The 14,864-nt window shown below is 49.3% G+C and overlaps 1 protein-coding gene across 1 annotated transcript in view; it reads left to right on the top strand.

Moving 5' to 3' along the window:
- Positions 1 to 14,864, top strand: part of CSMD2 (CUB and Sushi multiple domains 2) — a 594,848-nt gene that overhangs the window by 466,287 nt on the left and 113,697 nt on the right. The window contains exons 29-31 of the mRNA XM_027615123.2: positions 2,455 to 2,642; positions 11,744 to 11,938; positions 12,773 to 12,889. Of these exons, the coding sequence (XP_027470924.1) occupies positions 2,455 to 2,642; positions 11,744 to 11,938; positions 12,773 to 12,889 (500 nt within the window). The remainder of the gene's footprint in view (positions 1 to 2,454; positions 2,643 to 11,743; positions 11,939 to 12,772; positions 12,890 to 14,864) is intronic.

The raw sequence follows: 14,864 nt of genomic DNA, 5'->3' as shown, positions 1-14,864 counted from the left end.
GACTGCCTTCTGAGCTGCAGGCTCTCCTATCCAACTGTTGGGGGTCTGGTGCCTGCAGGCGCCTCAAATGCAGCATGTACACACCTAAGCCTATGACTCCCTCCCCTCCCCAGAAGAATGCTCTTCTGACCCCTGAGGAGTGCCACCATCATGCACCTGCCCTGCTGCTTCCATTAGTGAGCAAGCTGTGGAACCTCTGCTGCCTTAACAAGCCTCACATTTTCCCCTCTTCTCCAGCCTCCCAGCCACTATGTTGGTGGAAACTCTTGTTACTTCCCATCCAAACTACTACCATAGTCTCCTGACTGGTTCCTCTGCCCCCATCTTCCTCCCATGCCAACCTCTTCTTAAGTTAGCCGTGGAAGTGATCTTGTCATGTGAAAATGCTAAAATAACCACCTCATCTTTCATTTGGAACACATGATATAACATGCTACTCAGCGATAAAAAGGAATGAATGACTGATACATGCAACATGGCTGAATCTCAAAAATACCACACTGAGCTAAAGAAAACAGACCCAAAAAAGTCCATAATGTATGATTCCACTTATACAAAATTTTAGGATCAGCGAAATGAATCTATGATGATAAAAATATGTTCAGTGGTGGCTTCTGGGGGTGGTGAAGATTGGCTGGGAAGGGGAGCATTTGGGGATGGTGGGAATGTCCTGGGTCTTGCTATGCATGTGTCAAAACCCATAGGGTGATACACTTAAGAGCTGATCATTTCATGGGGTATAACTTATACCTCAATTTGAAAACAAACACACAAATAGATCTCTTATTTTAAAACCCTGTCATGGCTTCCTCTTCCCTATAAAGTCAGAACTTTGGTTTTTCAGTCCAAGCAATCTGGCCCCTGCCTACCTCTCCACTCCGTCCCCCCCTCCCCCACCCCGTCATAACCCCTGAGCTCCAGCCAGACTGAACTGCTCACAGCTTCAAGACTACTCCTTGCCCTTGTGACTTCACCTCTGCTTCTCCCTTTGTGGAGGCTTCCTTTTCCCTCCTTGTCCAGCTACCGGGGGGTCTCTGCATCTCCTAAAACTTGACACCAGCTTGGCCTCCATGAAAGTTTCATTCCCTCCTCCCCGAGGAACTTTGTGTTGTGATCCCATGTGCCTGTACAGACTTTATACTTTGCTTTGTTGTCTTCACATCCGTCGCTTCCTTCAGCCCCATCGCCATCTTGAAGAAGGTGTGGCGTCTGACATATGCCTGTGTCCTGAGCACCTTGCACAGTGCCTGGCATATTGAGAGTGCTCAGACGAAATGTGATGACTGAAGGAAGACAGGGACAGACAGAAGGCAGTTAGAAAGTGGTGGAGCCATAATCTGACCAATACTGACTCCCTCCAAGACGCTTCCCTGGTGACTTTTGCAAGAGCAGGTGGTTGGAAGCAGAGTTATAGGAGCAAGAAGACCACACCACCCAGCAGTGGTGGTGTGCCTTTGCAGGTGACCCCAGTGTGAGGGTGCCATGGAAGAAGGAGGCCGGTATACATCTGGCTCCCCCCACACACACCCCAGATCCCAGGGGCTCCACATTCTTGCCAGTCTTGGCATTTTCCATCATTTTCACTCTAGCCAATCCAATGGGATCGATGATATTCAAGAACTCTAATATCCAATTTGCCAATTTTTTTAATTTCAGTTTTTTTCCCACATGAGGGTCAAGATAACTGAGAAAGAGGCACGCCCGTGGGTGCCAGGAGCGGGGTGATAGCAGAATCTGAGAAGAGCTGGAAACTGGCTCAGGGATGAGGGGACGGAGCCAGGTTCTTCATGAGATCAGACCCCTCCCTGCCTAGGAATGGCCCCCTGGGTGACTCTTTCCCTCCTGGGAATGGAGGTGCAGAAGAACACAATCTAAAGCCCATCGGAGGCAGATAAGAGAGCTCCATATATAGAATTGGCAACTTGTTTTCCCTTCTGTGCAGAGTATAGTGAATACAGACAACAATACTGTGCTATAACCCTCAGACTTACTAAGAGACTAGATCTTAGTTGTTCCAACCACTAGAAAGACGTGATGCCTGTGTGCAATGGGATAGGGGGCTAGTTTTCACCACTATGGCCATCATATTACAGTATAACATGTATCCAATCAAACATGTTGCACACCTTAAATTTACACAATATTATATGTCAAATGTATTTCAATTAAAAATATATTTTTTGTTGTTTTTTTCCGGAAAGAGGGTATTGGGTTTTGAGCTCTAGCTTTCTGGGCACTGACTGTAGGGCCAGTCTCCTCTGCCCCCAGGCCTGGCTTATCCATCTCTGGGCCCGACTGGGAGGCCGTCGGGGCTTCCCCTTCTCCCTCTCACCGGGAAGTGTCAGGAGTTGGGCGCCGGTGGGGGGGAGGGCTCACTGTGTGGGAGGCCCCCCTCCCTCGGTGGAGCCTGTTTTGACCTTAGTGGGGTGGGGGTGGGATGTTTTTGTTCCCCAGCTTTAACTTGGAGCCTGGCTATGACTTCCTCCATATCTACGACGGACGGGACTCCCTTAGCCCTCTCATAGGAAGCTTCTATGGCTCCCAGCTCCCAGGCCGCATTGAGAGCAGTAGCAACAGCCTCTTCCTCGCCTTCCGCAGTGACGCGTCCGTGAGCAGTGCGGGCTTCGTCATCGACTACACAGGTAGGGCCCTGGCGGCCGAGAGCCGGCCCGAGCCGGCAGAGGGGAGGGGTCGCCGGCAGAGCCCCTGCCCTCCCTGTGGCCCTGCAGGTGGCTTAGCCTTTCCCTCCCATGTGCCCCGGCACTGTCCTCACACCTCATTTCTATTTCCACATCCCTGCTCCTCTCCTGTCCTTTCCCTGTGAGGGTCAGTCCTTGCAAGCCCGAGCAGAGGGGTCAAAGCAGGCCGCAGCACGTTTTTCCTTAAAGGCCCAGAGAGTCCATATTTTAGGCTCGTGAGGCATTCGGTCTGTGTCACAACCGCCCAGGGCTGCCACTGCAGCACTCCAGCGGCCCAGGACAAACTACAGAGGAATGGGTACGACCATGTTCCCATAAACATCTCCTTACAAACACACAGGCCTCGCTCCCTGCCCGGTCGAGAGCCTAGACTGTCAGATTAACTGCGTCCCGGGCTCATGTTTGCTACTTCGCAGCTGTGTGGCCTTGGGGAGAGTTACTGAATCTCTCATCCGTTCCTTCATCATAAAACGATGGTAGACTGATCCCTGCCTCACAGACACGTTGTGAGGATCCGTGACCCTGTGCTTCAGAGCCCTTAGTCCGGCGCCTGGCACATAGCAGGCGCTCCATAATGTTCCAACAGCAAGAGTAAGAGAGGCTCCAGGCTCCCAGCCACTCCGAGTGCTTCTACCCTGTTATTCTCTGGGTGACCTTTTCTTCTTCCCTAATTATCCCAGACACCATCATCCAAATCCTAGCTCTACTTCTTGCTTGATTTGTGCGCTTGGCAAGTTATTATCTCTTGGAACCCATTCCTCCATCTATAAAGTGGTGGTAATAATAATTATGCTGCAGAAGGTTAAAATTAAAAGATATTTTATACATACATATTATATGTAGGAGTACAATGCCCAGTAGGTGCTAAACACTCTACAGATACTCTAGAGATGATCGATTTTGTTATTGTTGCTCCAACCCAAGTTCACCCAAGCCTCATCAGCCTGTGTAGACAAATGAGGTCATATTACCCGTTAAAATTAAAAAGTTTCTGGCTCGTGTCCCCCACTTGCATAGTGTCGGACCTCAGCAACCTTTTAAAGGGTTCCTTAATTAAATATTTCTGGCAACTGCTGGGAATGTCTCACATACACGCGCAAATAATACCAATCATAACAACAGCTAACGTACCATCTACCACCTGTCAGCACAGTCCTAAGTACTCCACATCCATCAACACATCGAAATCCTCGAAATTGCCGACCGCCTGCTCTGTTGTCAGATACAGTTCTAGAAGATCCTTAGTGCACAAAGTAGAGAAGGTTTTGCCGTGATATTCTCTCCCCATGGGGCTGGCCTGGATAATGGATATTTTGCCATCCTCTCTTCCTCCAGATACCTGCCACTCAATAAACCTCCTGTCCCCAAACCCTACTGCATGCGCTGGAATCAGAACAAATAAGGTCACATAGCGTGGAATTCTAAGAGCAGCATGACTTGGGGGACTTAGACTCAGCCCGGGACTGTCGCTCCACCACCGCCGTCCCCACTGCTATATTATCATTTTCATTTTTCTTACCGTTCCCCTCTTCCATCACACCCACAGAAGTACCCTAAGTCCCCTGCCCCCGGGCCCTTCTGTCGCAGCCTTGCAGAATGGCACCCTGTGTCACACCCACGCTCAAGTGGCTGAGCTCGACCAGAAAAAGTCACACAAACGTGGCACTTGGAGCCACTGCAAGTGATGGCTTTTAGCCCTGGCCGAGCATTAACAACTGCCTTAGCCACCTCTAGCTTGTCCCTGCTGGGGTCTTCTCCCTGGTGGAGATTCCAGAATGTGACCCCAGAGGTCACCCCTCCAGCTCCTTCACAAGAGGACTTCAGCTCATCGTCCCTGGATACAGTAAGCTCCTGGGTTCACGGCATCCTGGCCGCAGCCACCTCTCCCCGAGTCCCTTCCACTGAAGCCACGGGCCAGAGCCACACTTACAGGCCCTCTTTCCCAAAGAAGCCCTTCCCACTTTCAGCTGTTGGTCCAAGACCACATCTGGAGGGGTCCCCAGCTCCGAAACACAGCCCCACGGAATAAGGCCTGCCCAGCAGCCATCTGAGCCAGCCGAGTGGCTGAAGGAGGCCAATTACTGGGGAGAGGGGAGAGGTGCCCATGCACTCTCCGCCACCTTGTTGGCGTCTGTGGTTCAAGCACTAAGATAAATGTGCCTGTTTGGGGTGGGAGGTGCCTGGTGAGGCCTGAGGCAGCCTTCCTTCCTTCCTTCCTTCTGAGATGGCACACTCCCTAATATCAGTCATCCCTCTCCTATGGCCCTGGCCTCTGGTCAGGCAGCCCATTTCGTGGGACCCAGGGACCCTCTGCCTTGCCCCCATGGTCTCCTTCTCCCCATCCCAGGATCCCTGGATTCCTGGAATGGGTCTACTCTGCTACTGAATCCCATGGCCTCAATGATATCCCCGCCATGCTCAATGTCTTTACGGGGTGGCCTTCATCACTTATTAACTGTATGACCTTAAGTAAGTCCCTTACATTCTCTGAGCATCCCTGCCTCACCCATCAAAGAGGAACAGTGCAGTGCATGAAAGAGCTGGTGTGGGGGTAGGAAAGAGGAACAGCCCCCAGCACAGGGCCCAACGCCAGGAGCTACCTGGCGCACACTTTGATCCACCTTCTCCATCTGTTGCCTTCTTTCCTGTGAAATGGATATTTCATGTGTTCTGCTCTCGTTTGGAAGAGAGAAGAGTTTGGAACCCTCCTCATGGGGCTAGCCCCGTCGAATGCAGTACAGTTTTCTTTTCTGTTTACTGGAGATATAAAGTGTGAGATGATGTTTTGCACACACGTGAGTGTGAAATATTTATAACATGAATATTTGTGGTGTGTATGTATATGTGTCCTATTTATGTCTCCGATCCACGGCAAAGAATTGAGACACTGTGCTCTGCGAGTCCGTAGAACACCATACATTGAGAGGTAGCCCACTAAGGACCAGCACACTGAGGCAGGTCTGGATCCTTAGGAAGAGAAGAATTGGCCGCATTCATGTAGATGCCATCCTGTGTCCAGGGCAGAATGCTGTCTTGTCTTTTAGAGAGATCCAGGGCTCCTCTAAGGCTGAGTATCTGGGTCTCTTGGGAGCTGTGGCTTCAAGGGTCCTGGTTTGGGAGGTGAGGGGAGTGATGTAGAGAGATGTTGCCAGACTTCGCTGGGCTTAGTCCAGTGAAAACCACTCTCTGAGGTCAATCCCTCCTCTGACCACAGGCACATAGACCCCTTTCCCCACATCCTGCCAAATTCCCAAGTGGGAAGCAAAAACGATGTGGTTGCAGCTGAGTCAGGGGTCATTTAGTTTCAAATCAAGAGACCCACTCAGACCAACTTCAACAAAAAAGGGGGTAATTTATTATAAAAATGCAAAAAAAAACAAAACATGTTCAAACCAACTTGAGACAAAAACTTTCTTATAAGAAAATTAATGGCCAGACTAATTTAAGCTAAAAGGCATTCTATATCTTAATATACATAGTACACATAATAAAAACTCCCTCTCACTTAACACAAAAAGGGAACATATTTTTAAAATATAAGAGCTCAAGGGCAAGAAGCATAAACTTCCAAGGGACTGAAATCAGGAAGGAAGACTCGAAGGTTGGGATTACCTCCTGTCTCCAGGGCCACTTGGTCTCCTCCCTGCTTCTTCCTGAGGATCTGCTACATTCTCCTCTCTCTGCAGATGCATGTTCATTGCTTACCCCAGGACAAGTATGGCTGTCTCACTCTTGACTCTGAATCACTTCCCAGTCTGGGTCCCAATTCCAGCTCCAAAGGACCTTCAGACTGACCAGGCTTAAGGCAAGCATCCAGGGAACAATGTCATGGAATTAGACTTTTTCATTAGGGCCAAGGGCAGATCATTGCAGTTTTATTCTTTTGTTCATTCAGTAAATATTTATTTAGCACCTTCTATATGCCCGACACTGTTATAGGGGCTGAGAACAAAGCAGGGAGCAAAACAAAATTCCTGCCTCCATGGACTTCACATCCTCCTGACAACCAGATGGATAGACATTTCTGCCACCAATGAGATCTTGGAGGCTCCCCTACTTATAAGGCAGTGATCGGCAAGTTTGTAGAGGTCTCTGTCCAGTTGCTCCTGGAAGGTGGTTGTGGTGTCTAAGTCATTCTAGGCAGGTCTTCTAGATGATTCTGAACGCAATCATGTCATTTGTGGACTTTTGTAAGACCATGCTCTGAGGCATTCTCATCTGAATTCAGCCACCTGAGTAGCTTTACCCTTTGCTAGAAGGAAATGGGATGAGAAGGATCCTGGTTTTTGGATACAGTTACTAAAAATGAGACTCAGAGAGACTTAGTGTCTTTCTCCAAGCCAAAAACATCAGAAGAATGGGTGTATGGTGGAGGGGACTTTTGTTGTCCTCTTCCAGCAGGTGTGGTGGTCTCCTCCTGGGCAGGGACAGGCTAGGACGCCCATGCATGAGTGTAGAGACCATTCATTCATTCAACAAATGCTTATTGAGCTCCCACTTCCTGCCATGCCCTATGCTGAATATGGATGCTACTGTGGTGAGCACAGTGGTCATGGCCCCCACCCTAAGGTAACATAAAGGTGAGTGAGGGAAACAGACAATACATAAGTAGACCAACAAGGAATAAGAAGCAGAAGTTAGGAAAGAGAAAGCTGCTGTGAGAAAGAAAAATGGGCAGTCAACTACAGAATGGCAGTTGGTGAAGGTGAGGACCTCGCCCAGCGGGTGATATTTAAACAGAGGCCTAAAGGTTGAGAAGAAGCCCGCTGTGCAAGAACGGGGCTGGGCGAGTGTTGCAGACAGAGGGAGTTTGAAGAAGTTCAGAAGAAGAGTTTGAAGCCTGCGTTAGAGAATCTGAAGTAACTCAGGAAAGGCCAAGGTCAGCTTCTACCAGAAGGTACTAAAAAGTACCTGTTTTCTCTTTCAAGCCCTTGGACATGACACTATGGGCCAAGGAGTTACAACCAGATTTCCACTCCTGCTACCACTACCACCACCCACCACTGCCATGGGTCTTTCTTCTGTAAATTCAAAATGGAAACACGTTCATGGTTGCCTCTTTTAAAAGTAGCGCCTGTTTGTTGGAAAAATTCAAATAATATAGAAGCATATAAGATGTACTCTAAAAACGTAACACCTCCCATTACTACCATCCCCTGAAGTACCATTATTAATGGTTTGTTATCTCAGTCCAGATATTTTACGTAAATATCAAGTAGTGTAAATTCTAGAACAAGGGTTAGCAAACTTTTTCTGTAAGGGACCAATCAATAAATAGTTAGGGTTGGCAGGCCCGATGATCTCTGTTACATCTGCTCAGCATTGCTGTTGTAATGCTAAAACAGCCATGGGCAGTATTTAAACAAATAGGTGTGGCTGTGTTCCAACAAAACTTTATTAAAACTCTATACAAAGACAGGCAGTGAGACTATGGGCTATAGTTTGCTGATCTCTGTTCTATGTGAATAGAGATCACACCATATGTACTAATCTGTCATAGGGGTTTGTTTTTACTTTGTTTTGGTTTTTGTCCGATGATAGATCTTGGTCATCTTTCCATATCGGTAGTCAAAGACTTCTGCAGTTCTTTTTAAAGCCTGCTTGTATTTTGGTGGATGGCTGTAATCCAGCCTTTTTAACCAGTTCCTTACTGGTTGGGTGTGTGGACTGCTATTTTCAATGTCTTGCTATTACAATGTTTAGAAATGTTCCTTATCTATTAGGACAAAAAGAAGTTGGTTATTTTACTGCCCCTGTTCTGGAGGGCTTGTTTTTTTTTATTATTATTATTATCCCAATGATGTTTCAGACATTATAGTTTTATCATTCGCAGCTGAGCTCTGGTCTGGCTGACTGAAGACCTGATTTTGGTCTTAATTCTTCTTACCAGCCGAATGGCTTGGGACACATTTAGCCTCTCTGATCACCACATTTCTCATCTGTAACCTGAGCAGGAGCACACCTGGCCCTGTCTGCTGCAGAGGCCATCGTGAGGCACAAATGAGATAACAGATTGGAAGGTACTTTGAAAATCACAACGTGATACTCCTCTGTAAGGGGCTATCATCATTATCATTACCTTTGTCATTTTCATTAATGTGATAATGCTTGAAATGATGAGCTCTTCTTGCTCTGACATGTAACTATAAAATACAGTCTGTAGTTGGAATCGCTGATGTGATGGTGGATTCGCCAAGCCCTGAGGTGTTCAGCCAAACAATTCAGCATTCATTTATTAAGCAGCCATTATGTGCTAAACAGAGCCAGCTCTAATACCAGGTTCTGTGCTAATTGCCAGGGTTATGAAGAGAATAGGTGATAGTCCCTGTCCTTTAGGAGTCCAGAATCCACTGGAAAGAAATACACTTATCCATCCTACCAAGATAATGCCACACATGCTATAATTCAGGAAATAAAAACAGAATTCTGCCAGACAGGAGGCAGAGTTCAGGAAACTCGCTCAAGAGAAGGTGGCATTAAAAAGTGTAGGAGTTTTTGCCATATGGGGAAGGGAAGAAAGGGCTTTCTGACAGTGTAAAGTTCTGGGACAGATGTGCCCAGCTGTTACCTAAAAGACAGCTTCTTACATGAGGTAGGCGTTTATCCTCCTTCCTGTAAAAGAAATCTAGAGATTGTCATCCAGAGATGATGAGGTCACCCCCAACACCATCCCTGCTCCTTTTGTCTTTCTGCTATACCATGCTAAGACATGGCTCCCATCATCATGGCTATCTCAGGATCCAAAATGGTGACTGGCGTTCCAGCCATCATGTCTAAGTTCAGACTGGGGGAAGGGGGAAAGAGGAATAAAAGGCCAATGAGCATCCTCTAAGCTGAGTCACTTTCTTTTAAGCAGCCTTTCTAGAAGTCCCACATTTATCCATTTAAGAGACATTTATTGAGTGCCTACCATGTACCAGGCATTGGACTAGAGCAGTAGATAAAACTGGATAACTGTCTCATGGAACCCACATTCTAGTGGAGGGAGATAGAAAAAAACTGGGTAGATATATAGTACATGAGATAATATTGATGCCAGTGCAGAGAAACAAAAGCAGAGAAAGGGAGTGCTGGGGAGAGGAATATCAAAAATTTAAATAGCTGGTCAAGGAAGTGTCTCTAAGAAGGAGACACTGCGTTAAATCCTGAAAGAGATGAGAGAGGGAGCCATGCATACAGAGGAACATTCCATGCACAGAGGCCAATGTGGTTGGAGCAAAGTTAGCAAAGGAATGATGGGAGTTGAGATCAAGATCGTAGAGGGGTGGGGATTGGGGATAGAAGGTGCAGGGCCTGTAGGCCTGTAAGGACTTGGGCCTTTACTCTGAGGCAGGAGACTCTCTGACCTGACTGTTTACATCTCTCTGGCCAGATATAGCTGCTTAGATGCTAGAAGGTATGGATTTTAGCTGGTGCCTTGGTACTCTGGATAAAATCTGGTTTCTATTATTTAAGGATGAAGAGGGGAAATGGTTATTGGGGGCCACAGCTAGTTCTGCCCCTTATGAGCTATGTCAACTTAGTCCTAAGTTACCTAATTTCTCGGAACATCAAATTAGGTTTGACCTGCTGTCATTTGTAAAAAGAACAGATGAAATATAAGATGGTGACAGTTCCATGTGTCTCTGTTATTCTCAGATGGGTCACCCAATGGCCAGTTGTATTCTGGCCAGAGCCAGTGGGCTTCAGGAAAAGACAGATTTGATGAGGGGGTGAAGGGAACACACCACAGAGCACACAAGGACACCACTGAGGTGTCTTCTGCTAGATGAGGGACCATTTTCTGGGTCCCACCTGAGTTTAAATGCAATAGCATATCCGGGACTACTGCACCCTTAGCTATAGACATAGACAAAGAGCAGGGCCATCATAAGGGCTCCGATGCAAGAGTGGCCAGACTTGGCAGGACCATGGACTCTCAGAGCCCATCCCATCAGTCACTGGGCTGACTGGCAGCTGAGCAACAACCCCCCCCCCCCCCGAAACAGCAGCTATCTCAGATAGATAGCTTAAAAGATGCCCAGGTGACAAGGACAGCCTCAGCAAAATTCCTCGGCTATTCATCCCTGAACTCTGATCCCTTCTATTCTGGCTCTTTCTGCCTTAAATCTGCTATTTGAGCTTCTGAGTCCTCCTGCAAGGACTGCCAGCACCTTTTTGTGAGCCCTGATCTCCAGACCTCCCTGTAGTGTAGCCTCCAGGAGACCAGTGGAACCCTGATACCCAGTGGCATGTCCCTGACCCTGCCCAGCCTCAGCTGTGTTCTGACACTGCCCAGCCATGACGACACCAGTGGTCTTTGGACAGGAGGATGAGGAAAAACAGCAATGGGTGCAAGTGAACATTGGCTCCCAGAGCTGCTCAGGATTTCCAGATAATGGTGAGGGAGGCTGCGGAGTGCCCTTCTCCAGAGATGTGGGGCCCCAACTAGTGCTCCCAGTTGCTCAGGCAGCACCAAGTTCGCTCTCGTCCAGCACAGAGGGACAGAGTGGGTGCCTGTTAGGTACCTTATGGGATGCCTAATTGGGAAGACATATATGCAACAAAAATCAAGTGGAAAAATACTACTGTTTTAATAAACTAGCAAGCACCCAATAGCCCAGTGCACAGCCCTGGAAAACTGTTTAGAAAGTCCAGGGCTTGAAATGGGGTTTCCCACTTCCTTCCTAAATCTAAGTATTGGTACCCATGCACTCAGAAGTACCTGCCAGGTATGGATATGACAGCAGGCAGCCTCCCTTGGAGAGGAGTGAGTCAAGGCATGACAACGGGCCCCCAACATTTAGCTGCAACTTGCTCCTTTATGGGTTAGGGCAAGAATGTGGGAGAAGAAGGAAAATTTCATCCTCTAAGATGACCTCCAACCCTAGATTTAGAGAAGTTTTCAGACCTGAAGGGAGAAGGACCACCAATCCCAAATCCCCATATGCTCTGTGGCTAATTTGAGTCAAGGTCTTCTCCTGGGTGCTGCACCATAGACTTGAGCCACTAATGAGTCCTCTGCATGTGTGGTGTGTGTGTGTGTGTGTGTTTCTTTTTTCCAGAAAACCCACGGGAGTCATGTTTTGATCCTGGTTCCATCAAGAACGGCACGCGAGTGGGGTCCGACCTGAAGCTGGGCTCCTCCATCACCTACTACTGCCACGGGGGCTATGAGGTTGAGGGCGTCTCTACCCTCAGCTGCGTCCTGGGGCCTGATGGGAAGCCCGCGTGGAACAACCCCCGACCAGTGTGCACAGGTGGCGGAGCAGGGACAGGAAGGGGCAGAAGGGAGTGCCAGCAGCGGAGGGGGCTATTGGCTGGGGGGTGGGACATGGCCCTCCAAGCGGGCTCCTCGTGTTCACTGTGAATGAGAAAGGCTGGAAATTCACCAGATGTACTGTCCCTATCAACGTGTCCTCGCTCTCAGATCACATAGTGTTCCCACCCCCACTCAGATAGAGGTCCTCTGCAGAGGCCTCCACACATGCCACCAGCTCGTATGAGGGAGATGGGAGTTTCAAGGTGACCTGGGCTTATTCCTGAGCCTAGGAAGTCACTGAGAGGTCAGGTGTGTAAAACTAAGGCCAGCGGGGTCTGGCTCAGCCATGGGGCCCTGGCAGGAGGCATGGGCTAGAGTGTCAGAACTTCAAGAGCATGGTGGCCATCCAAGTTGGAAAGCAAGGAGACCCGTTTGCTCAAGGGAGAGGGGCTGGGTTGCATGGGCCAGCCGCTTCCAATGGGACCTTCAGCTCTCACTCATTGGACACTAACTGCCTTGGGGAGACTTCAGCCATGGGGCAGAAGATCATTCCTAGGCCCCTATGCCTCTAGGGACGGATGCTAGTGTTATTAGTTAGAGGGCAAGATCTGACCTGTGGCCTGGAGGGCCTTGGATGGCATCAGGGTGGGTTTCGGGCCACATACCAGGCCAGGGATGTCCTCAGAACTCCCCTCCTCCACGCTAGTGGCTGCAAACCTCAGGGCAGCCCCACCAGGGCCAGTGGTTCAGGCTGGGGGTGGGCAGAACAGAGGATGACTGTTGATGAGAGGTCTACAATGTCACCTGGCCCTCTCTCTGATTTCTCTTGCAGCCCCCTGTGGGGGACAGTATGTGGGTTCAGATGGAGTGGTCTTGTCCCCCAATTACCCCCAGAATTATACCAGTGGACAGATCTGCCTCTATTTTGTCACCGTGCCCAAGGACTATGGTATGGAGGTGTTACATGTCTGCTTGTATGTTTTCTGACCTCTTCCGGGACCTCTGGCCCTTCTCAGTTGTGTCCCAATCCTGCCCTCAGTCGTATGCACGCCCACTGTAGGAACAGGAAGTCTTCTATACAGGACACCTGGGGGCAGATGGCATGAAGTGGAAGGAGGATACACTGTAGGCACGCTCCTGACACATGTGGGAGGAGGGTCCCTGGTGAGGCCAGCAGAACCAGGGGATGCAGCTGGGGAGGGGCTAGCCAGGACAGAGGGAAGGCATGGACACCGGAGGCTAGCCAGCACAGCCTAAGCCTCAGTAGAGGGGCTGCAGTTCCAGGCTGATGGGGAGCCCAGGAGAGGGCAGCCAAAGGGCAGGAAGAAGGAAGGAGTGGGACAGAGCTGGGAACCACCGAGTTCCAGTATTCCATCTGAGACTGGGAGGCTGGTCCAGCAACTATAGGTAGGGCCGACAAGAAAAGTGAGGAGCAGGCCAGTGTCCCGAGACAGCAGAAAAACCTCCAGATTCTAAGAGACGCAGCCAAAAAGAACCAGGCTTGTCACCTGGTTGGCAGTGGGGACATCGAGGAGTCCTGCCATCCCTGGAGGATTCAGGAAGTTCAAAGGGGCAACCAGGCTGGTTGTACCTGGGCAGTCAATCAGGTGACCCACCTGGATGCTTTCTCCCTGGATCTCCTCTTTGTAGGAGGAGTAACAACTATTTCTAAGCAGGATTGGTGTTGGGTGGGGTAAAGGGCACTGATACATCCTGACCATCTGGGAGAGGGACGGATGGGGCAGCCTGCAGAGAGCTGGCCGCTGATTCCTGAGATAGGATGGCATGGGTGTAGGGCAAGGCCTGATATCACCAAACATTTATGAAGCACCTCTCAGGGACCACGCGCTCTGCTGCAGACATGAGCTTGACATGCTCCCTGCCCTCTGTAAACTCCCACTCTCATCTTAACCTACAGCTCCAGCCATCTTGAACCACTCCCACCCCAGCCCCTGTACACTTAGGTGTGTGGGCACATGCTCCCCAACATACTTAAGTGGCAGGAATTTTTGACCTTCAAGGTCACCATTAGCAATGTCCTAAAAGGTTGTCCAATCCAATCTGCCACACAGAGGAGAATCCTCGATAAGTGGTGTGCAGTTTGTGCTTGGATTCCTCCCTAATAAAGAGCTGGGGCCTTTAAAAGGACCAACCCCAAGGCTGGTCAGTTTCACTGGGCTGAAACCTGCATGCAGAGAGCTGGTTGGAGGAAGGGCAGTGATCTGTCCCAAGTATCTTCTCTTTGCCAAGGATGCTGAACCCGGGGATTAGGGGCAGATTTTTGCCTCTGGGTCTGCAGTATTTGTCCTCTAGCTCAAGTCTCAGCTCTGACATCCTCTTCCAATAGATCTTCCTTTGATCCCCTACCTAAAGTGACCTGCCTCATCCTATCATGTTTTCCCATTACCTCCAGGGCTTAATTTTAACACTATCTGAAATTATCTTGCTTATCTCTTTGCTTAAGTGGGGTTTTTTTCCCCCTTTATTGACTTACAAATCACAGGGGCTTTCCTCAGCCACCCCCTCTCTGCCAGTCACTGCTGGAGGGGCTGTGTGTCTGACCCCACAGCGGGCACAGCTCCAATTAAGCTATCTGCAAGACCTTGGTTCAGTCTGCCTGCACCGGCCTCCCAGTTTGTCAGGTGCATCTGAGGGCAAGAACCGGGGGAGGAGAGAAAGGAGCAGAAGTCAGAGGGGTGGGAGGAGGAGCAGGGGGGAGAGCACATTTTGGAGCCCTGAAAATGGGTGCTGAGTTAGGTGAACAGGATAGGAAACATTCCTGCTTTCACAGGGTGTGCATTCTAGTGGGTACCTGGCACACAGCAGGTGCTTAATAAATGCCATTTTGCCTCTTCCTTTGGGTTGGCCAGAGGGAAATGAGCTAAAGATGTTTGCCCATTCCTTAGACAGTTGTTCCTTCCCCA

This window comes from Zalophus californianus, chromosome 4 (genome assembly GCF_009762305.2).
Source record: "Zalophus californianus isolate mZalCal1 chromosome 4, mZalCal1.pri.v2, whole genome shotgun sequence".
Taxonomy (NCBI): domain Eukaryota; kingdom Metazoa; phylum Chordata; class Mammalia; order Carnivora; family Otariidae; genus Zalophus; species Zalophus californianus.
The sequence above is the reverse complement of the archived record's forward strand: the minus strand, read 5'-3'. Positions and strand labels throughout refer to the sequence as shown.